At 39.6% G+C, this 22820-nt stretch overlaps 1 protein-coding gene across 1 annotated transcript in view; it reads right to left on the reverse strand.

The window, feature by feature from the left end:
* The window catches only part of LOC123509329 (ubiquitin carboxyl-terminal hydrolase 7-like), an 84789-nt gene that overhangs the window by 11730 nt on the left and 50239 nt on the right, over nt 1–22820 (reverse strand). The window contains exons 15-21 of the mRNA XM_045263556.1: nt 22569–22752; nt 19096–19223; nt 16303–16425; nt 7474–7619; nt 6584–6737; nt 5698–5834; nt 2327–2615 (exon numbers count right to left, since the gene is read on the reverse strand). Of these exons, the coding sequence (XP_045119491.1) occupies nt 2327–2615; nt 5698–5834; nt 6584–6737; nt 7474–7619; nt 16303–16425; nt 19096–19223; nt 22569–22752 (1161 nt within the window). The remainder of the gene's footprint in view (nt 1–2326; nt 2616–5697; nt 5835–6583; nt 6738–7473; nt 7620–16302; nt 16426–19095; nt 19224–22568; nt 22753–22820) is intronic.

Consider the following 22820-nt stretch of genomic DNA (forward strand, 5'->3'; position numbering starts at 1 on the left):
ATAAATGGAAAAATAAGGCAAAAAGAAACAATAGAAAGGATGGTGGAAGACCCAAAAATGGCAAAACTATTAAATAGTAAATTTCAGGTCTTTACTAAGAACAGGAACTTGCTAATGGTGGAAGACCCAAGAGTTAAAGTATGGCAGAACTATTAAATAGTAAATTTCGTTAACTGGACCCTCCTTTAGGTCTTTACTAACAGGGCCTGGCAACCAATCCAAATTTGTAAAAAAAAAAAAAAAAAAAAAATCCAAATTTGAAAGGCCACAGGGTAATAGAGAGACAATCTATATGAAAGAGATTAAAGTAACCAAGCTTGAAATAAAAGAGATGATGAAGGAATTGGATGAAGAGAAGGCAATGGGACCGGATGAAGTCTCAGGCAGAATACTGAAAGAATGTAGGAAGAACTAGCAAGTCTATATATACATCATAAAATGCTCAATAGAAAATGGAACAGTACCAGTAGAATGGAAAAGAGCTGAGGTGGTTCCCATATATAAGAGCGGAAGGAAGGAAGAACCTTTAAATTACAGACCGGTATCACTAACTAGTGTAATATGCAAGATGTGTGAAAGAGTAATAAAGAAACAATGGATTGAGTTCTTGAAGACAACAAATTAATATCAAATAGCCAATTTGGTTTTAGAAAAGGTCGTGGTGGTGTAACAAATTTATTGAGTTTCTACTCTAGAATAGTTGATAAAGTACAAGAGAGAGGATGGATTGACTGTATTTATTTAGATTTAAAAAGGCATTTGATAAAGTGCCACATGAAAGATTACTGGAAGTTAGAGGAGAAGTGTGGCTTAAAAGGAAGCACATTAAGATGGATGTAAAATTATTTGAGGGGGAGAGAAATAAGGATGGTAGTTAAAGATATGAAGTCCAAGTGGAGAGCAGTAGACAGCAGAATGCCACAGGGGTCAGTAATGGCACCAACACTTATTCTTATATATATAAACGACATGCCAGAGGGAGTGAACAGCTACATAAATCTGTTTGCGGACGATGCGAAACTGTGCAGAGTTATAAAGCAAAAAGAGGATTGTGAAATACTGCAGAAAGACTTAAACAAGATCTGGAAAAAAATGGGAGACGGAATTCAATGTGAACAAAAGCCATGTCATGGAAATGGGAAAGAGTGAAAGACGACCAGTGGGAATCTATAAGATGGGAGATGGAGTAGAACTAGAAAAAGTAAAAAAGGAAAAGGAAGGAGTGACGATGGGAAAACAATCAATGGTAAGCCATATTGATAGAATTTTCAGAGAGACATATAATTTGCTAAGGAATATTGGATTAGCATTTCACTACATGGACAAAGAAATGATGAAGAAATTGATAAGTACTATAATAAGACCCAGATTGGAATATGCAGGAGTAGTGTGGACCACCCATAAAAAGAAACACATAAGGAAATTGGAGACTACAAAAAATGGCTACAAGAATGGTTCCAGAATTTGAAGGGATGACATATGAGGAGAGACTAAAAGCTATGGATCTACCAACCCTGGAACAGAGAAGAGAGAGAGGGGATCTGATACAAGTTTATAAATTGATTAACGGAATGGATCAAGTGGATAATGAGAAACTGATCCTGAGAGAAGAATATGACATTAGAAGCACAAGATTGCATAGTAAAAATCTGAGGAAAGGAAGATGCCTGAGATATGTTAAAAAATAAAGTTTTCTGCAAAGATGTGTTGAGACTTGGAACAGTTTGAGTGAGGAAGTGGTGTCAGCAAAGTGTGCATAGCTTTAAAGAAAAATTGGATAAATGTAGATATGGAGACAGGACCACACGAGCATAAATCCCAGGCCCTGTAAAACTACAACTAGGTAAAACTAGGTAAATACACACACACACACACACACACACCACTGGAAAGGGTTCAAAGGACAGCTACAAAGATGATACCAAGTTGACTGATCTAACCCATGAAACAAGACTGAAGGAAATGGGATTGTCAACTTTGCAGTATAGAAGAGCAAGAGGAGACCTAATAACAATGTACAAAACAGAAAACTACACTGAGAAGATACATGGGCAAGACCTGGTGTTACTGAAAGAACATGGACAAGAGGACAGCCAAAAGATCAAGAAGAGTCAGTGTTTAAGGGACATCAAGAAGTATAGTTTTCCACATGGATCTGTGAATATTTGGAATGCCTTTGGTGAAGTCATTACAGCAACCAACAGACACACACATAGCTAAAGTAAAGACAAATAAATATGAGCTCTGCCTGAACCCTGTAATACACAACTTGCTAAATACACACTTGCTACTTTACCTCCTTGAACCTAGCCTGACATAATCTTACCTTTTCAAACTCCTTATCAGGCACCTCCAGTCTCTTCTGCAGCCTTTCCTTGACGTGGGAGAATGGCTCGCCTTGCTTCACCTTGAACAGGAATGGCATGCCAAAAGTCGAGTATGTCTCCTTGTAGAAATGCGCCACCGGGATCAGCATCTCATCATCCCCTTCAGGAATTTCATCGCTTGGGATCTCCTCCACTCTGAAGGTCTTGGTGGCACCCATGGTGATCCTCTCCAGGCTGGTCGACTCTGGCAGTGTCCCCAGTATTCTGTACGACGAGATCTCCTCTAGCCTGTTTGGGAGAAGCATCGCAAGAGTTAACAGGGTGCTACTCCATATATCATACACAAGAGAGATTCAGTAGTCGTTATTGGCAAGTCATTAAAGATCTGGCAGTGAGTACCACTATAAATAAAATTGCCTGCACCACTAATGGGTAGAGGCTGAACAGTGCTTCCCATACTCTTCAGGTATACCTACAGGCACTATAGGCCATAACATGAAAAAAAAAAAAAAAAAAAAAAAAAAAAAAAAATCCTGTTTGCTTGGGAGAAGTGTTTGGGATGATTAAAAGACTGTGCTACTCTTGCCACTTATCTTGACAGAGACTCAGTACTATGGTTGTAAGTGGTGTGTCATAAGGGGCCTACCATAGTACCAATGCCCTCAAGTATTCTATATGATGATATCTCCTTTAGCCAATACAAGAAAAATATTTGGGATGATTGACCCATTCCTGGCAGATGAATGTACTACCGAATAAAAATGTCTATACAGGCAACTCTTGATTTACGCGTGTTTAATTTACACGTTTTTGTTAATATGTGACCCAAAAAATATTACAATTAATTAAATTTGCGCTCGGTTTGCTTATACGCGATCTGACCCAACCGCATTTTCAAACTGAGCGCAAGATGCCATTTCAAACTGCATGCCAGAGAGTGGATAGCGATGGCAAGTGCCTGTGAGGGGTGAAGACATTGGTGTCCTGCATTTATCCTTTTTACTAGTGTTAACTTTTATACTGTGGGGTTATTTTTGATAAGTGGATTTTTGATAAAGTGGAAAAGCTCAGAGAAAGATGGTGACTGACTGTGGTGTGAGTGGTGAAGACAGTGACGCAGAGTGTGTTGTGTTAATGGTGACTGACTGTGGTGTGAGTGGTGAAGACAGTGACGCAGAGAGTGTTGTGTTTACATATTCTTTGTTTTGTTGTTTTCTATTATTTTTTGCTTTTCCCTTTACTTTAAATACATTTCTAGTATTTAGAATGGTAAATAATAAAAACATGTTAATTTAGCCAAATAGAGTATTTTGTACAAATTATTTTGGGCACATCCCGCATCTCCCCTATTATCTATTGTTTCTTAGGAGAATTACAAATTTGTTTTACGCAAATTTTTGATATACGATGCCTGTTGGAATGCATCTATCGCCTAAATTGAGATTTCCCTGTATATAGATTCTACCAACTTTCATCCATACATCTGTATATAGTTTCCCCGCAAAAGGGTACTCCGGATTGACATGTAGACTCTGCTGCAAGACTGAACAAATAGTTGAACCTACGTATATATGTGTTACTTGTGTTTGATTGGTGATAATGTCAATTAATGTCAATATGTTTGTATGAATGTTATGTGTGTAGCAAATCCACTATCAACAAACACAAGTGGTGACCAGCCTTGAGATGCCATGTTGTCAAATGCTTGGATATTTGAGATGCCAAATAATTATTCATTTTATTAATTTTGTTACTTGCAAGGAATCGTCTTTGTATAGACCATGCTACAATTTAATGCAGTAATATATGAACAAACATCTGTATATAGATGATTCAACAAAAAGTCCCATTTTTTAAATGTCTATGTAGTATATAGATCCTCTGCCGGGAAGGGGTTAAGAGAATTTGCTGCTTCTCTCAATACTGATCTTCAATGTGACACACTCAGTACAGTAAACTTTCCACTCATGCCATGACAGGTTCCTACTCACACTGCTTAGATGGAAAATGCATAAGTCAGTTCTCATACAGAAGAATGGGTTTGGTTCCTCAATGGTAGGAAATTTCAGCTCATTTGTTGTTGATAAATATCATTTTGTAAATATTATGAGTAGAGTTTATGATTTTGCAAATTAGTTTTACAATATCACTAGCCATAATAAATAATGCACCAAGAGGTTTAGTCAGAATTTAAGATGACTTACAGTGAGTGCTTGGAGACCCCTCGGACCCCAAAGCACACATGGATCCACTGTACCATGGCAGCCCCAAGAGTTTTAAGAGTTACGGCAATATCTCAATATTAAGTGCATAATCATCCTAAGCCTCATCATTAGACACAGTATGAATGGGACAGTAAAGCAAGAGAGGGTATTCCTTCCTCGGTGACAGCTTGTCAGTCACTGTTGTGTGCATTGTGTTGCAAAAATGCCCCATGCAGCAGATCCCTTGGGCAACACTCTCCACCAACACAACACAAACACTGCATTGTGCCACACACTGTGCAATATGAACCCCACTCAATGGGCCTTTAGGTTAGGTTAGATATAGCTAAGTTAGGCTGGATTAGGTAAAGAGATATGTGAGGTTTCCATTGTTCAAGAAGGAGAGAGTGTATACGTGTAAGATGGCAGTGAGAGGAAGAAAGGTGTTACAAGTGCAACGTGACTTTCTATTCACATGGTTTTATTGTTTTCTTACACAAGTGCATCCCATTGTTAGGAAAAAATGTGAGTAATTTTGTCTTTGTTATACTCCGTTCATTTCTAAAACCTTATTTAGGTTAGGTTAGGTAAAGCTAAGTTAAGTTAGGCTGGATTACGTTAGGTGAGGCAAGGCTAAACAAACAAATCAAGGTTTGGTTAGGTTAGGTTAAGATAGTCTTGGTTAGGGCAGGTAAGGCTAGACTATACTAAGATAGGGTACGAAAGTTATGCTAAAGCTAAGGTACTGAAAAGATAGGTAAGGTAAGGTAAGGTAAGGTAAGGTATGGTAAAGTAAGGCAAGGTAAGGTAAGGTATGGTAAGGTAAGGTAAGGTAAGGTAAGGTAAGGTAAGTAAGTTAATGTACAGTAAGGTAAGGTAAGGTAAGGTAAGGTAAACTACGGCAAGTATTTTAAAGATAGGTTAAGTAAGCTAAGGTAAGGTAAAAGGTAGGTTAGATTAGGCTGGGTTGGATTGTTTTAGATTTGCTTCAATTAGGTTAAGGTTACATTTAAATGAGATGAGATGAGATGAGATGAGATGAGGTGAGGTGAGGTGAGGTGAGGTGAGGTGAGGTTAAACAAGATTTGATTACACTGGGTTAAGTAAAGACAGGCCAGGCAAGACTAGGGTGTGTCTAAGGCGCAGCACACAAACGGCCAGCATACCTGAGCTTGCTGGCGCCATTTTCAGAGAGGGTTACTTGCTTCTGTACCTCCTGCAGCAGGTCAGCCACTGTGCCATTCTTGTTGGGGTACAGCACCAGCTCCACCTCCTCCTTCATCCGCTCACCCAACCACATGCACTGGGAGACACACGGCACGTTAGCCTCTTCAGTACCACATTTTCATATTCATTCTGGTTATTTTTTGGTGATTTTATACATCTTCAGAAACTTTTGTGGAGCATAAGTCTCTTCAGTACCATGGCACATCTCCATATTCATTCTACTGACTATTTGGTGACTTTATACAGCTTAGAAAATTATGTGGGGATTAAAATAGTTAAGACTGTGGCCATTAATCTTCTGACCTCCACAGACCCTTCCTATTGTCAATAAAATGGTCTAATCATGCACAAAACTCGGGGTGAAAATATGTCCCAGTACTGAAGGGGTTAAAATAAAGACTCTGGCCATTAATCTTCTGACCTCCGTAGAACATTACAAATGCAAGTAAAATAATCTAGTAATATCTAAAAATCATGGTAAAAATGTGTCTCAGTATTGAAGGGATCCACAGAAACACAAAGAAATGCAAACAAACACAGTGATATTTGAATTAATAAGAAAAGTGATAGGAAGCCATCAGTCCTACTTGTGGCGGTCTCTGTATCAAACACACCACCCTATTTCCAACAGTTATCCTCTATTAACTTGTCTAATCTCCTTTTAAAAGCTCCCTAATGAAGCACCACTAACAACCTGATTCCTGCATCATTTCCAGGTTGTTGGTGGTGTTAGTGCCAAGTGGTTAGGGAGCTTTAGAAGATAAGACCTGAGCTGGTTACATGTGGAAATAAGTAAGAAATAGAGTTATCATTGCTTTTACTCACCTTAAACTGCCTCTTGTTCTCCAGCTCATTAATTCTGATGCTGAGCTGCTGGTAGTAGATTTTCTTTGGGTGACGAGGCTTGGTGATCACTAGCATGTCTTTAAGGCTGCCATCAAATGTGCACCTCACAGCATTACCCACTCCATCGCGGTGACTGAAATGCACCAAGGAGGAGCTGATGGAGGACTTCAAGCAGTACAGGGGACTTTACAAGGATGACTAAGAGGGGGGATGATGGAGGGCTTCAAGTAGTACAGGGGACATAACAAGGATGACTAAGAGGGGGTATGATGGAGGGCTTCAAGTGGAACAGAGGACATAACAAAGGCAATGTAAGCAAAATTCTGTTGGTAATCAGCATAGGACATATGTGCTCAAGTTTGTTCCCATGATCTATCTATACATGATGCTGAGAATCTCACACAGAGCAGTACAGACACTATCAGTCCTGTCAGCCCCTGGTACAAAGAGACAATCTCATAAACCATCCAACTATGCCCCAGAAATTCAGCATACCACAAGTGGCCACATACACCCAAAGTAAGGCCCTCCAGCACACACTGGATCACCCTTGTCACTTCACAGTATGACCATTCCCTACCCTGCACCTACTCCAATCCTGAGACCACAGCAAGACCCCAAAGCAAACAGTGGGTCACTATCTCTGCCTCTTCACAATGAGACAGTTCCCTACCCAGCACATACTCCAATCCTTTCTACATAGAGAAATATTCTATAAGTATCACAATTTATCTTTCCTCTATTCTTTCTCTAATACACAAAACCTGATAAACTTTCACAGCCAAACATCATTATACATCAACATTTAATCCCTCAGACTTCTTTAATTTTATGTCTACTGCACTAAATTTGCAAATTGTACATCATACCAGAGAGCCTTAAAAAACTGGAGGAGGTAAGGGTCAGTGTCAAGGTGGTGGGCCACAGCACGAGACACCTGGTCGTAGTTCATTTGCTGGGACAGTTCCATGGTGAACCCTGGATCATTGGGGACCATCTTATCACAGAACGTCACCTGAAGGAGGGAGACACACTGATAAAGCAAGGCCACAAGGGAAGCTGAGAAACTTATAAAAGGATACTGTCAAAACTGTTGATGTGAGTGAGGGAACTGTGCAGCAATGAACCCAACAGTCTTGTGACAACAGAGAAACAGCAAAAACACTCCACAATATTGTTTCGTTCATAGCTCGACATTTCTTTCTTTCTCACTAGGAGTTTGAGCATGTGTGTGTGTGTGTGTGTGTGTGTGTGTGTGTGTGTGTGTGTGTGTGTGTGTGTGTGTGTGTGTGTGTGTGTGTGTGATAAAACATTATTTGCTTTTCAAGTACATGCAAGATATTAAAGTTGCATGCATAGTTTTAATAGGCAAATCGTAAGTACAAGTACTAATTAAGAAGTAAAGATTATTTTATGATCATATGAATGTTCACACACACACACACACACACATACACACACACAAAGATGTGTTGAGACTTGGAACAGTTTGAGTGAGGAAGTGGTGTCAGCAACGAGTGGGCATAGTTTTAAAGAGAAATTGGATAAGTGTAGATATGGAGACGGGGCCACACGGGCATAAAGCCCAAGCCCTGGAAAACTACAACTAGATAAATACAACTAGGTAAACACACGCACGCACACACACACACACACACACACACACACACACACACACGTGACGTGAGAAAATACAGTTTCCCGCATCGTAGCATTGATAAGTGGAATAAACTGAGCAGTGATGTCGTTGACGCGGTGTGTATCAATCAGATGAAAGAGAGATATGACAGGAATGGACAAGGAGACAGGACATAGAGAGCTTAGCTCGGGCCCTGTAATACACAAATAGGTAAATACAAATAGGTAAATACACACACACACACACACAGGAATATTGGATTAGCATTTCATTACATGGACAAAGAAATGATGAAGAAATTGATAAGTACTAAAATAAGTTCCCAGATTGGAATATGCAGGGGTAGTGTGGATCCCCCATAAAAAGTAACACAAAGAAATTGGAGAGACTACAAAAAATGGCTACAAGACTGGTTCCAGAATTTAAAGGGATGACATATGAGGAGAGACTAAAAGCTATGGATCTACCAACCCTGGAACAGAGAAGAGAGAGGGAATCTGATACAAGTTTCTAAATTGATTAATGGAATGGATCAAGTGGATAATGAGAAACTAATCCTGAGAGAAAAGTATGACATTAGAAGCACAAGATCAAATAGTAAGAAACTGAAGAAGGGAAGATGTCTAAGAGATGTTAAGAGATGTTAAAAAATATAGTTTCCCACAAAGATGTGTTGAGGCTTGGAACAGTTTGAGTGAAGAAGTGGTGTCAGTAACGAGTGTGCATAGTTTTAAAGAAAAATTGGATGTGTAGATATGGAGACAGGCCCACATGAGCATAAAGCCCAGGCCCTGTAAAACTAAATCTAGGTAAATACAACTAGGTAAATACACACACACACACACACACACACACACACACACACACACACACACACACACACACACACACACACACACACACATTGGAGGATTGTGAAATACTGCAAGAAGACCTAAATAAGATTTGGGAATGGAGTAAGAAGTGGGAAATGGAATTCAATGTGAACAAAAGCCATGTCATGGAAATGGGAAAGAGTGAAAGATGACCTGTGGGAATCTATTCTATAAGATGGGAGATGGAGTAGAACTGGAGAAAGTAAAAAATGAAAAGGACTTAGGAGTGACAATGGAAGAAAACAATCAACCAGTAAGCCATATTGATAGAATTTTTAGAGAAACATATAATTTGCTAAGGAATATTGGAGTAGCATTTCACTACATGGACAAAGAAATTATGAAGAAATTGATAAGTACTATAATAAGACCCAGATTGGAATATGCAGGAGTAGTGTGGACCCCTCATAAAAAGAAACACATAAGGAAATTGGAGAGGCTACAAAAATGGCTACAAGAATGGTTCCAGAATTTGAAGGGATGACATATGAGGAGAGACTAAAGGCTATGGATCTACCAACCCTGGAACAAAGAAGGGAGAAAGGAGACTTGATACAAGTTTATAAATTGATCAACGGAATGGACCAAGTGGATAATGAGAAACTGATCCTGAGAGAAAAATATGACATCCGAAGCACAAGATCGCATAGTAAAAAGCTGAGAAAAGGAAGATGTCTGAGAGATATTAAAAAATATAGTTTCCCGCAGAGATGTATTGGGACGTGGAACAGTTTAGATGAAGAAGTAGTGTCTGCAACGAGTGTGCACACTTTTAAAGTAAGATTGGATAAGTGTAGATATGGAGACGGGGCCACACGAGCATAAAGCCCAGGCCCTGTAAAACTACAACTAGGTAAATACACACAGGGCCCCGGTATCTCTGTGTTAATGTCCTATTAATGTCCTACTGTCGCAAAGTGCAAAAAGTGGACCATTTTCAAGCGGGATATGGAGAGTGGTCCCTGAGCGGAGATTGTTGGCGGTGTTTGTTTTGGCCAAGAACAGCTGACGATAACTACCATGGCATCCACTCCAGCCCGGGACTTTGAAGGGTTCATGACCACTCCAAGAGGGCTTGAAAAATTCGACATGGATGCAAGAATTCAGGCATTAGAAAGTAAGTTTCTAAACATTAGTTCCATAGAAAAAAAACTGGATAGAGTCATAGCGGAGAACGATACCTTCAAAAAAGAAATATATTTGTTAACGAGAGAACAAAGAGCTGTTGAGGGAAAAAGTGGAAATGGAGAAAGAAAACCAACAACTAAGGAAACAGTGTGACGAGATGAAGGCTAAACTCCTCGAAATGGAGAAGAAAATATCTGAAGGGGACCTGGGGAAGGAGGAATGCCTTAACCTAATTGATGCCAGGATGAAAGAAGTGAAACAAGAACACCAGGAAGTACAAAAGTCCTTTAGGGAGATAGTGAAAAAGCAGGAAGAAGAAAATAATTTGATTACACAGAGTGAAATGGTAAAGGCATTAAAGGAAAATGAGTATGTGGTGAGAGATATTGCTGAAAAGAAAAATGCATGATCATAACAGGATTGAGGGAGGAAACTAACAGGAACTGGCAAGATAGGAGAGATAAGAAAAATGACAGGATTAAGTCTTTACTGAATAAGATCTCAGAAGAGGAAGAATGCCTATATGCTGAGGTAGAAGAAAGTGTTAGACTAGGAGCTTTTGACGAAGGCAAAAATAGACCATTGAAATTGAAATTAAAGTCTCAGGTGGCAGCTGAGGACTTGCTGAGGAGGGCATGGAAACTTAAGGACTCTGAGGAAACCAAAACAATTTACATAAGAAGAAATATGTCACAGGATGAACGAATGAAAATGAAAGAGCTTGTAACTGAAGTGAGAGAGAGGAATGAAGAAAGAACCGAGGAGGAAAAGACCAAGTTTTTTTGGAGGATGAGAAATGGGAGGCTGAAGAAGTGGTGGATAAAACAGACGGAATAGACATTACACTGACAGAAACATGGAAGAAAGAGACTAGGAATGGAATTCAAGTGACTTACACGAATATAGATGGATTTCTGTCTAAGAGGCTAGAATGTATGGATTACCTAAGAAACAATGAACCGGACATAATGTGTGTGGTGGAAACAAAGTTAAGGCCCGAAATAAAGCTAGATTGGTTTGATGTAAAACACTACAAAGTATGGAGAAATGATAGAAAAAATAAAGGAGGTGGTGGTATAATGGTTCTTACTAAGGAAGATCTGATAGTGAAGGAGGTGAACTATAGTAAGAGAAATGAGGAAGTGATAAGTATGCTTATAACAGATGGTAAGAGGGACATTAATATTATAACAGTATACATACCACCCAGAACCAGTGCTTGGGAATATGAACAGTATCAAATGGTGATGAGAAATACTCTAGACAGAATGAAGCAGGAACTCATCAGAAAGGATAGAGTGATGATAGTCGGAGACTTTAATTGTAAGGAAATAGTGTGGGAAGACTACGAAGTGGTGAACGGTGGTGAGTGGGCAGAGGAATTGTTAAACGTAGCAACAAATAACTTGATGACACAGTGGGTGAGATCACCAACAAGGTGCAGGGGACAAGATGTTGCAGCAAGGTCGGATTTGGTGTTTATCAGGGGGCATCTCCTTAAAAGAAGAAATTGAGCATGAATGTCCCTTGGGGAACACAGGGAGGAAAAATTTTATTATATTAGGGCAAATTATAACCATATGAGGGAGTTCTTTAATGAAATTGACTGGTCTGTGGTATACCAGGAAGGGGATATGCAATTGAAATACAATAAATTTATGGATTTATATAACTCTGCTGTGAAGGAGGTTTGTGCCATATCACAGAAAGAGGACTTTAAATAATAAACAGTGGTTTAATAGAAATTGTAAAGAAGCAAAAAAGAACAAAGAAAAGGCATGGAAGAAACTTAAGAAAAACAGTGATGTATTATCAAGAGAAGTTTACAAAACAGCAAGGAATAGATATGTTGAAGTAAGGAGAACAGCACAGAAGGAATATGAACAGAGGGTGGTGGAAAACTGTGATAGTGACCCTAAAATGTTTTACAAATTCATAAATGGAAAACTAAATAAAAGGGAGACAATAGAAAAGGTAAAAATGGGAAGAAGTATATGAGGATGCTAAAGATATAGCTGAAATTTTTAACGACAACTTTTGCAAAGTGTTTACAAAGGAGGAGCATTTCATAGGAGAAGGGCCTACGGAAATAAAGCAGATGCAGGACATCATAGTTACTAAAGAAGATGTAAGGAAAATTATAAGCAATTTGGATATTAATAAATCAATGGGGCCTGATGGCATATCTGGAAGGTTGCTAAATGAATGTAAGGATCAATTTGATATTGTGGAAACCTCCATACGAACAGGAATAGTCCCGAAAGAGTGGAAAAGAGCTGACAATGTGCCTATATATAAGAATGGTAGTAGAATGGAACCGTTAAATTACAGACCTGTATCATTGACTAGTATATTGTGCAAAGTATGTGAAGAAGTTATTAAAGCTAAGTGGAGTGAGTATCTAGAAAGTGAAAACATTCTGAGTGAAAGGCAGTTTGGTTTCAGAAAAGGAAGATCATGCGTATCCAATTCATTATGTTTTTATTCAAGAGTGACTGACATACTACAACATAGAGAGGGATGGATGGATGCTATTTACCTGGACTTGAGAAAGGCCTTTGATAAAGTACCACACAATAGACTGATGTGGAAACTAAAGAAGATTGGAGGAGTAAATGATAAACTAGCAAAATGGATGGAAAATTACTTAGTGGGAAGAGAAATGAGAACAGTGGTGAGAGGAAGGAAGTCCGAGTGGAAGAAGGTAACCAGTGGAGTTCCACAAGGGTCAGTGCTTGGTCCCATCATGTTTTTGATTTATGTTAATGATATGCCAGTAGGAATTGACAGTTACATGAATATGTTCGCGGACGATACCAAAATTATGAGGAGAGTAAAGAATGTGGAAGATTGTAAAAAGTTACAGGAAGATCTTGATAAAATATATGAGTGGAGTAAAGAGTGGCAGATGGAATTCAATATAAACATGAGCCATGTAATGAAAATGGGAAGAAGTAGATACAGACCAAACAGGGATTACAGTCTGGGTGATGAGAAAATTGAAGAGACCAATGAGGAGAAAGACTTAGGAGTAACCGTGCAAAACACCGGAGAAACACATTAACTCGAAAACTCCGACAGGCCTTAAATACGGCTGCATAGCACACTTCCGACAGTCCTTAAATGGGGCAGCTACTTTGAGCGCTAATAAAAACCGCACTAGCATTGGTAGCGCTGCTATATTCGGTCATGACGTAGTCCTATGGTAGTACTGTCGGCTCCCAGGAAGCACACCGCTCTAGCCAGCTAGTCTCCCACAAATTTCTGTGAGGTGCATGAGCATCGTGTCGCGGTGATAATTATTTACGTATTTACGTATTTACTTAATTACGGAACTATTATTTACAACTATGGCTCCTGGTGCTAAGAGGAAGCTAAAGTTTAGTGATAAAAGTGATAGACAAGGCGGGACAAGACGCAAAGTGCACAGGTTGGAGGTAGATCCCGACCCCGCTATTGTGACAACATCATCACCCACACCTGATAAAACATACGTAACTATAATCAGCCAATATGAGTGAAAACACAAAAAACATGTGAAAACACATAAAAACATGAGCAGTGCCTTACATTATGTAAGAATACACATAAAAGCACCTCCCCCGAGTTGCCGCTACCACAATCTTCTCCAACTATCGGTTATTATTCTGAGACAACCATAGTGAGTAGAGCAATAAAAACTTGTAGGATGATGCATTGTCATGTCTACTAACAGCAGATTTTTTTCCAGAGTAATTTATAAGAGTTGATTTTTTGATGATAATTGCGGTAATGGGAGGGTGCGAATTTTGCAGCCATCGTTCTTAGCGGGTTAACAAGATATTTGGGAAAACATATAACATGCTTCAAAATATTGGTCTTGCATTCCACTACCTAGATGAAGGAATGATGAAGAAGATATTATGCACCTTAATAAGACCCCAGTTAGAATATGCGGCTTGCGTCTGGTCACTGCATATGAAGAAAAATGTGAAGAAGGTGGAAAGGGTACAGAGGCTGGCAACAAGGATGGTACCAGGACTCAGGGAGTTAGACTATGAGGAAAGACTGAGGAAACTGGGGCTGACCACATTAGAAGAGAGAAGAACAAGAGGAGGCATGATAACTATGTATAAATTGGTGAACAAGATTGACATATTGGACAGAGAATTGATAAAGGTGACCACAAGTAATTATCTCTGAGGACATGGAAAAAACCTAATAAAAGACATCTGTCTAAATGACGTGAGAAAGTACAGTTTCCCGCATCGTAGTATTGATAAGTGGAATAAACTGAGCAGTGATGTCGTTGACGCAGTGTGTGTCAATCAGATGAAAGAGAGATATGACAGGAGTGGACAAGGAGACAGGACACAGAGAGTTTAGCTCGGGCCCTGTAATACACAAATAGGTAAATACACACACACACACACACACACACACACACACACATGATATGATGAAAAAATTATCACAAGCATGTTATGTCCTAAACTGGAATATGCAGCAGTGGTGTGGTCACTGAGCTCTAAAAAAGATACAAAAAGATTAGAATGGATTCAGAAGATAGCTACAAAGATGGTGCTGGAACTAAAGGGCCTAACATATGAAGAAAAGCTTTAGGAAATGGGAATGCCAACCTTACAAGATAGAAGAGAAAGAAGAGACTTAATAACAATGTATAAAATAGTAAATGGCATTGAAAAGATAGACAAGCAAGAGCTAGTGCTGGTGACAGAAGATGCTAAAAGGACATAAGGACATGTAAAGAAGATTAGGATGAGAGTGTGTGAAGGATATTTGAAGAAAAAAAAAAAAAAAAAAAAAAAAATCCACATAGAACAGCAGAAAAGTGGAATGCATTGAGTGATGAAGTTGTTACAGCATATAATGTGCATATCTTTAAAAAAAAATTAGATAAATGAAGATATGGAAACAGGACAATACAACTATAGTCCTGTTCCTCCAACAATGTGGATTGGGTGCGGCTGTGTTGGGGAATTCCCGCTGAACAGTTATGCCACATGTCTCAGCCAGCGTTGCAGCAGAGTTTTAATATTAGTAAAACTTTAGCAAATATGGTCAGCAAATATACATACGCATTTAACCTTAGTATTACAACGTATGAGAGAAGAGTAAACTTATTATTGATAATATATTCATAAGCCTGGCAAGAAACGTGGCATACATATTTTACAGTGTTGCTAAAAAAAGATAATATACTTATAAAGAGGTTTCCTTGCAGTTTGGGATGGGTAAATAGTTCCATAGTTATAATTAGATTATATTGTGAAGGAAAGTACTTTAAAATAAGCTGACATAAGTAAGAAAAAAAACTACATTCAAATCCTCACGGCAGCAACACCAATCATGCCCGCCATCCAAACAGGTGATGGGAGGTCAGCTGGTGTCCTTGACCAGAAAGAAAGAGAGGGGGAGGAAGAGGGAGGGGTAGGAGAGAGGGAGGAAGAAGGAGAGGGGCGTAGCCAACGAGGGATTAAAGGTATGGCAACGCTGTACTCCCGCTATTTCCCATGGGGGCCGCACCAAATCTACATTTTTAGACAAGCAGGACTATAGGTAAATACACTCTTAGCCTGTCAGCTCCTGGTGGAAAGGAACAATCTGACAACCCACCCCAGGCACATCACAGCAGGCAACACTGAGGCCCCTATTCTGAAATGCTTACCTCTCTTACAATCACTACTTTCCAAAGGCAACAGTTGAAGATATTTGTAATCTTAAGAGAATCTTAATGGTCTTGGTGATAGACTGGCAGATTTCTAGCTTATTAAAAGGAGAAACTATGCTGAAAACCTGGCTAGTTGTCTTTGTGGCCTCGCAAAATTGTCACAATACGAGGGAAGGCATTTCTGAATGAGGGCATGAACTATTACTTAATATTTGTATTTTCAAGAGTATTCTAATGGTCCTGGTGATACATTGGCAAGATTTCTAGCTTATTAAAAGGAGAAACTGTGTTGAAAACCTGGCTAGTTGTCTCTGTGGCCTTGCAAAATCGTCACACTATACGTAAGGGAAGGCATTTCAGAATGAGGGCGTGAACTGTGACTTACCTCCACCCTGTAGAAGAGATCCCTAAAGTAATCACGACAGGACGGAAGTTCAAGGCTGGGGTCATCATGAAGGTCCTCCCTCTGGAACACTATGATGTCGCCATCCATCAGTTCGTCTAGCACCTGCAGGGGAGATGTAAGGCAATGTGAGGCTTCTATTATGGTTAAAAGATTAGCTTAGGTTATGGTGGATTTTGGAGAGGTAAAATAAGACTGGTTAGGTCAGGTCAGGGGTCTCAAACTTTTTATTCATTGACCCCCAAATGAAGTTTCAAATTTTCTATCAAACCCCTAGCTTTTAATTCAAGGGAAAAACACTGATGCCAAAAGTAGTAGTAGTAGTAGTAGTAGTAGTAGTAGTAGTAGTAGTAGTAGTAGTAGTAGTTATGAAAAAAGGTATCACACAATTTCAAATAGGAGGATTAAAATTAATGGTCCCCTCTACTCCAGCTACAAACATTCACTGACCCCCCTTTTGACCCCCTGGCTATTCATCAACCCCTTTGAGAGCTCCTCAGTTAGGTTATCACAAACCATCAGCTCCTCATGTACCTGAAGATATAAAATGACAAGAGGCTTAATTTATGGTAAGAATAGGTTAGATCAGGTAAACCTCTTCACTACCAGGACGTGTTTTCATACTTATGTGCTACTATTTGGTGCTTTTAACTCGAAAACTCCGACAGGCCTTAAATACGGCTGCATAGCACACTTCCGACAGTCCTTCAATGGGGCAGCTACTTTGAGCGCTAATAAAAACCGCGCTAGCATTGGTAGCGCTGCTATATTTGGTCATGACGTAGTCCTATGGTAGTACTGTCGGCTCCCAGGAAGCACACCGCTCTAGCCAGCTAGTCTCCCGCAAATTTCTGTGAGGTGCGTGAGCGTCGTGTCACGGTGATAATTATTTACGTATTTACGTATTTACTTATTTACGGAACTATTATTTACAACTATGGCTCCTGGTGCTAAGAGGAAGCTAAAGTTTAGTGATAAAAGTGATAGACAAGGCGGGACAAGACGCAAAGTGCACAGGTTGGAGGTAGATCCCGACCCCGCTATTGTGACAACATCATCACCCACGCCTGATAAAAACATACGTAACTATTATCAGCCAATATGAGTGAAAACACAAAAAACATGTGAAAACACATAAAAACATGAGCAGTGCCTTACATTATGTAAGAATACACATAAAAGCACCTCCCCGAGTTGCCGCTACCACAATCTTCTCCAACTATCGGTTATTATTCTGAGACAACCATAGTGAGTAGAGCAATAAAAACTTGTAGGATGATGCATTGTCATGTCTACTAACAGCAGATTTTTTTCCAGAGTAATTTATAAGAGTTGATTTTTTGATGATAATTGCAGTAATGGGAGGGTGCGAATTTTGCGGCCATCGTTCTTAGCGGGTTAAACAGCTTCAGAAACTTGTGTGGGGATTAGAACAGTGAAGACTCTAGCCATTAATCCTCTGAGCTCCACAGACCCTTCCTAATGTAAAAAAAATCATAAAATCATACCTAAAACTCAAGGTAAAAAATACATCCCACTACTGAAGAAGTTAAGTTAAAATAGGTGAAGGGACTGGCTATAAAAGAAAGGCCCACTGAACATTCATATACCCAGAGAGTTATATAAATGGATTATCCAAAATTTGAGGACATATTGGAAACCTATATCTTGAAACTGCCATTGCACAACAAGTAAGAATGTCTGCACAAATAAGATACAAATAAAAGTTACACATCACACACTTCACACCTAAATCTCTCACCACCACACAACTGCCACCACTAGGAGCAAAGTGTCAAGTCTTTACAAGCATCTACTAGAAAGTTAGCCATGAAAAAACCAGTTCAAAAGTTGGAGGTGGCCGTGGAGACAGTAAAGGTGTCTGGAAATGAAGCCATGGGCAACAAAACCTATTAAAACAAAACGTCCCATTTAGATGCCAGTCCCCAAGCAGGCCCAGGAGTTGGCAGTTGAAAGGTTCAGGTATATCGTCTTGTGAAACTCTAACGCTCTCACCACTACAAGACTGAAGGAGGACATACAAGGTGACTCGGACCAGGTATCCCTGTCGAGCTCTGCAACACAACACCTACACTATACCAAACTGCCTCTCACAGTGTTAATGTAAGGACTGTGAGTGAGTCTCATACATATGCTTCTTATTTTGTGGCTTTTAATATTAATTGGCTGTTGTAAAGCTTTTCATATATAGTCACTGTGATCTGACCATAAAAAAGTCTATTGTAATGTATGTATATTGAAAAAAGTACCTGTGATGAATGAGTCTAGTTAACACTCAGTACACATCTAATGTAAGCAGAGAAATACATTGCAAAGGTGGTAAGATAAAAACAATAAATAAAATCAATTATTTGGTCACAGAAACAAGAGGAGTGAAAGCCAGGGATCAATTCAAAAAGGTTAGAGAAACTAGCTGAGGAAAGTTCAGAGAGAGAGAGAGAGAGAGAGAGAGAGAGAGAGAGAGAGAGAGAGAGAGAGAGAGAGAGAGAGAGAGAGAGAGAGAGAGAGAGAGAGAGAGAGAGAGAGAGAGAGAGAGAGAGAGAGAGAGAGAGAGAGAGAGAGAGAGAGAGAGAGAGAGAGAGAGAGAGAGAGAGAGAGAGAGAAATAATAAAGAATGGGAGATGCAAGAGACAGAAACAGGTAGAGGAGCCCTGTGTATGATGTCCACAGTCATTCTGTAGACACAGCTAAAAGAAAACTTGAAGAAGTGTTGGATACTTGCTATAAATATGAACTCGCCTCCACCTCACATACCTTTTCAAGAGGCCTGTCAAGGTCAGCCAGACGCTCTGCTTGGTTGGGCATGATTTCTTCATACAACACGAGCTCAGTGCCTTGGGGGAGTCCTGCCCGCTCATTCAAGAGAGGCACCAGCTCCTCCTCTGCAACAAGTGGTCATGAAATAGAGACCAAAGAAAGTCACGACATTTGCAACACACACACTAGAATATGAATCACCTCAAGGCCACAGTGATAAAGTAAGGAACATCACCTGCTGGCAAATATGAGGCCAGTACCCACATAAACAAATCAGGACATGACTAAAGAAATAATCACACTTGCCAGAACAACAATGGAACTTTTATTTTATTTTATTTTTTCTATGCCTTGGCCTATAGTGCCTGTAGGTAGCTTGAAGAGCTTTGGAAGCACTGTTAAGCTTCCGCCCATTAGTGCCACAGGCAATTTTATTTATAGTAGTATCCATGTTAGGACCCATATCACCACCCAAGTGCATCTTTGGTGTAACCACCTGGTAGAACCTGGGTATCATGGTGACATGTAGGTAACTTTAACCCACTCGACAAATGGCAAAGTATCAAGGCGGTATGTGGTAGGATTTGAACCTACGCGTGGATGTCTGCCCAATCCCACGCTCACCACCTTATCCACTACACCACCGCCCCCCTACACATGCTGCAGTGGTGTGAAATCCATATCCTAAAAAATCTTTTCTAGACAGAGAAGTGCTGAGAAACTACAAAATGGGTATCAGAACTGGGAAACAAAAAAAGGTTTGGCAAACATAATCTGCCTCCACCAGAGCAGCAGTGAACACCAAGACTTGTGACCATGGTGTCTTGGATTCTGTGGCACCACAACAATTAACACTTAGGGATTGCAGTAAGAAAGTGTAAAATAAAATGTACAATACTTTGACAGTACTTTGACAGCTAGTGGAAGTTATTGGGCCTTTTTAAGTGTGTTTCTATGACTTCACAAGTACTTTAACCTCTTCCCGGCGGAGGATCTATATATGTACGTTTCAAAATTGGGACTTTTTGTAGTATCATCTCTATATATAATTTGTTCTGATTTTACTGCACTAAGTTGTAGCATAGTCTATATATAGACTATTCCTTACGAGTAACAAAATTCATAAAATAAATCATTATTTAGCATCTCAAATATCCAGACACTTGGCAACATGGCATCTCAAGGCTGGTCACCGCTTGTGTTTGTCAATGGTGGATGTTCTAAACCAGTGGTTCCCAAACTTTTATCTGTCATTTTCCCCTGCACTCAGTTCAACCATCCAGATTTCCCCCTTCATGTGTATGAGAGGGCTCATGTTTGAACGTGAACCGACTGGTAGATACAGTGCCGCCCATCTACAACAGGTGTTCTCTCTCTCTCTCTCTCTCTCTCTCTCTCTCTCTCTCTCTCTCTCTCTCTCTCTCTCTCTCTCTCTGACATGAGAAAATCCATCTGAGATTTTTTTAGTTAGTAGGTAGTGCAATTATTTCCCCCTGGTAGCTTCAAATTTCCCCCCAGGTGGAAATTTTCCCCAGTTTGGGAACCACACACTCTTCAGTACTGGGATGCATTTTTTACTTTGAGTTTTGGGTATTATTAGAAGATTTTATATACAAAAAGAAGGGTTTGTGAAAATCAGAAGATTAATACCCAGTCTTCACCATTTTAATCCTCACACAAGCCTCTGAAGCTGTATCAAATCACCAGACAGAAAGCACAATGAATATAAGTTGTCCTGGTACTGAAGGGGTTAATATTGGAAATTTTTGCATTTTTTCCCATTTCTTTTATTATTAGTCTATCATGTTTAAGAGAAAGAACTGTACCATCAGCCAGCAGTGTTGCCTAAAAATGAATAGGTACAAAACAAGTACAGTGGAAACTCAATACTCAAACATTTAAATAGTCAAACTTTTTAATACTCAAACAGCCATTTGGAATGAATTCAAGTATTGAGTCTCCACTGTATATGAAAAATACAAAGAAAAGTGGAAGTAAGTTACATCCAGGTCACAAGTCCTGGATGTGAGTAACTCCAAACGTCGCCATAAATATATCAACATACAATACCATCGATTAAACACAAATAACACCTATATATAGATTCAATTGTTCGTTCCATTTTGCAGCAGAGTTGATATATAAATGTCACTTGTTCAGTTTTGTGGCAGTCTATACACTAAATCCTCCTCATACAGTACTTCGTTATCCGCTAAATTCACAGTTACGGTGTTAGATAATTTCTACCCTTGATTCTATTTACGGTAAGAAAAATTCAGATATGGTATCTGCTCGTGTCTTGTTTACACCATACCGTAGAGCCACCACGCCGCATGGCCACCACAACAATCAGACTCTTCCCACATTTCTCACTGAACACAAGTGAAATCCTTATGGTGTATTTTTTGCAGATATTATGACTAAGGCCTGAAATCCCTACTGTCCCTTAGCCTCGGGAGGGACATCATCTGTTAGAATATGGCGAGTGAAAGGTAAATAAAAACATTTTCTGTTTATTTCTTTTGCACAGTACTTTTTTTTTTATATAACTATTTTCATGTCTGTGGGGGTGATTTTCGACGTGCTGGAACACATCCCCTATTATTACATCTTATAATGGGTTCGGTATATGGTAATTTTGATTTGTGGTAAGGTTTTCAGGAATGCAAATGTACCATAAAACGAGGACTTACTGTATATGGATTGAATTGTTTGTTGAGTCTTGCGGCAGAGTCTATAAGTCAATCTGGAAATGCCCATTTGCTAAGAAACTGTATAATGATGTATGGATGAAAGTTGGTAAGGTCTATATATAGATGATTTCTTAACTGGTAGTACACTCAGGGGTAAATCGGCTCTGGTGGAAGTTACTGTGGTTTTCAAGGGTGTTTTCATAATTCTAAAGATATCATGACAGTTGTAATGGAAGTTATTGTGGTTTTCAAGAGTGTTTTCATGATGCTACAGACACCATGACAGTTGTAATGGAAGTTATTGTGGTTTTCAGGGGTTTTCATAACCCTACAGATACCTTGAGTGTTGTAATGAACGTTATTGTGGTTTTCAAGGGTGTTTCCATAATGTTAGTGGACTGAAAGATATCAAATTTCCAAGGACATTTTCATCACTTCACAGATCTAAATATTTAACATACTTTAAGCACTTGTTGACATTTTCAGTGGGGAGGGAGAGAGGGGAGAGGGAGGGGGATGCTATTTCAAACTTCTCTAACTTCCAATGTCCCTCTACTCATGCCCTCACTCCCACAGCCCTCAGCACAGGACACCCCAACAAACACAGACAAAAAATAATGAGTAGAAAAAATAGACAAGACAGATGCATAAACTGGCCACAAGTAACAAAACTATCATAAAAAAAAAAAACATCCCCAAAAGACTCCTGAAAATTAAATGAGGATAAGTACCTTGAAACCTTCCCACAGACAGACAAAGAGACAGGCAGACACTCACGGACATTGAAGCAGATATTCATGTAGTGATGGCCACAATAGTGAAGGCGCTTGTGTCTGGGGTCATAGTACTTAAAGAAGAGCAGCACATCGGAATCCTTGTCGAAGGAGGTGAGCATCTTGAGCCCAGAGTCTGGAGCCACCGTCTCAAAGAACACTGTCCATGGGTTGATGTTCTCGCTGATCTGTGGGGTGGACAGGCAGGGATTAGTGGTGGTGGTGGTGGTGGTGGTGGTGGTGGTGGTGGTGGTGG

The sequence above is a fragment of the Portunus trituberculatus genome, chromosome 26 (genome assembly GCF_017591435.1).
Source record: "Portunus trituberculatus isolate SZX2019 chromosome 26, ASM1759143v1, whole genome shotgun sequence".
NCBI lineage: Eukaryota > Metazoa > Arthropoda > Malacostraca > Decapoda > Portunidae > Portunus > Portunus trituberculatus.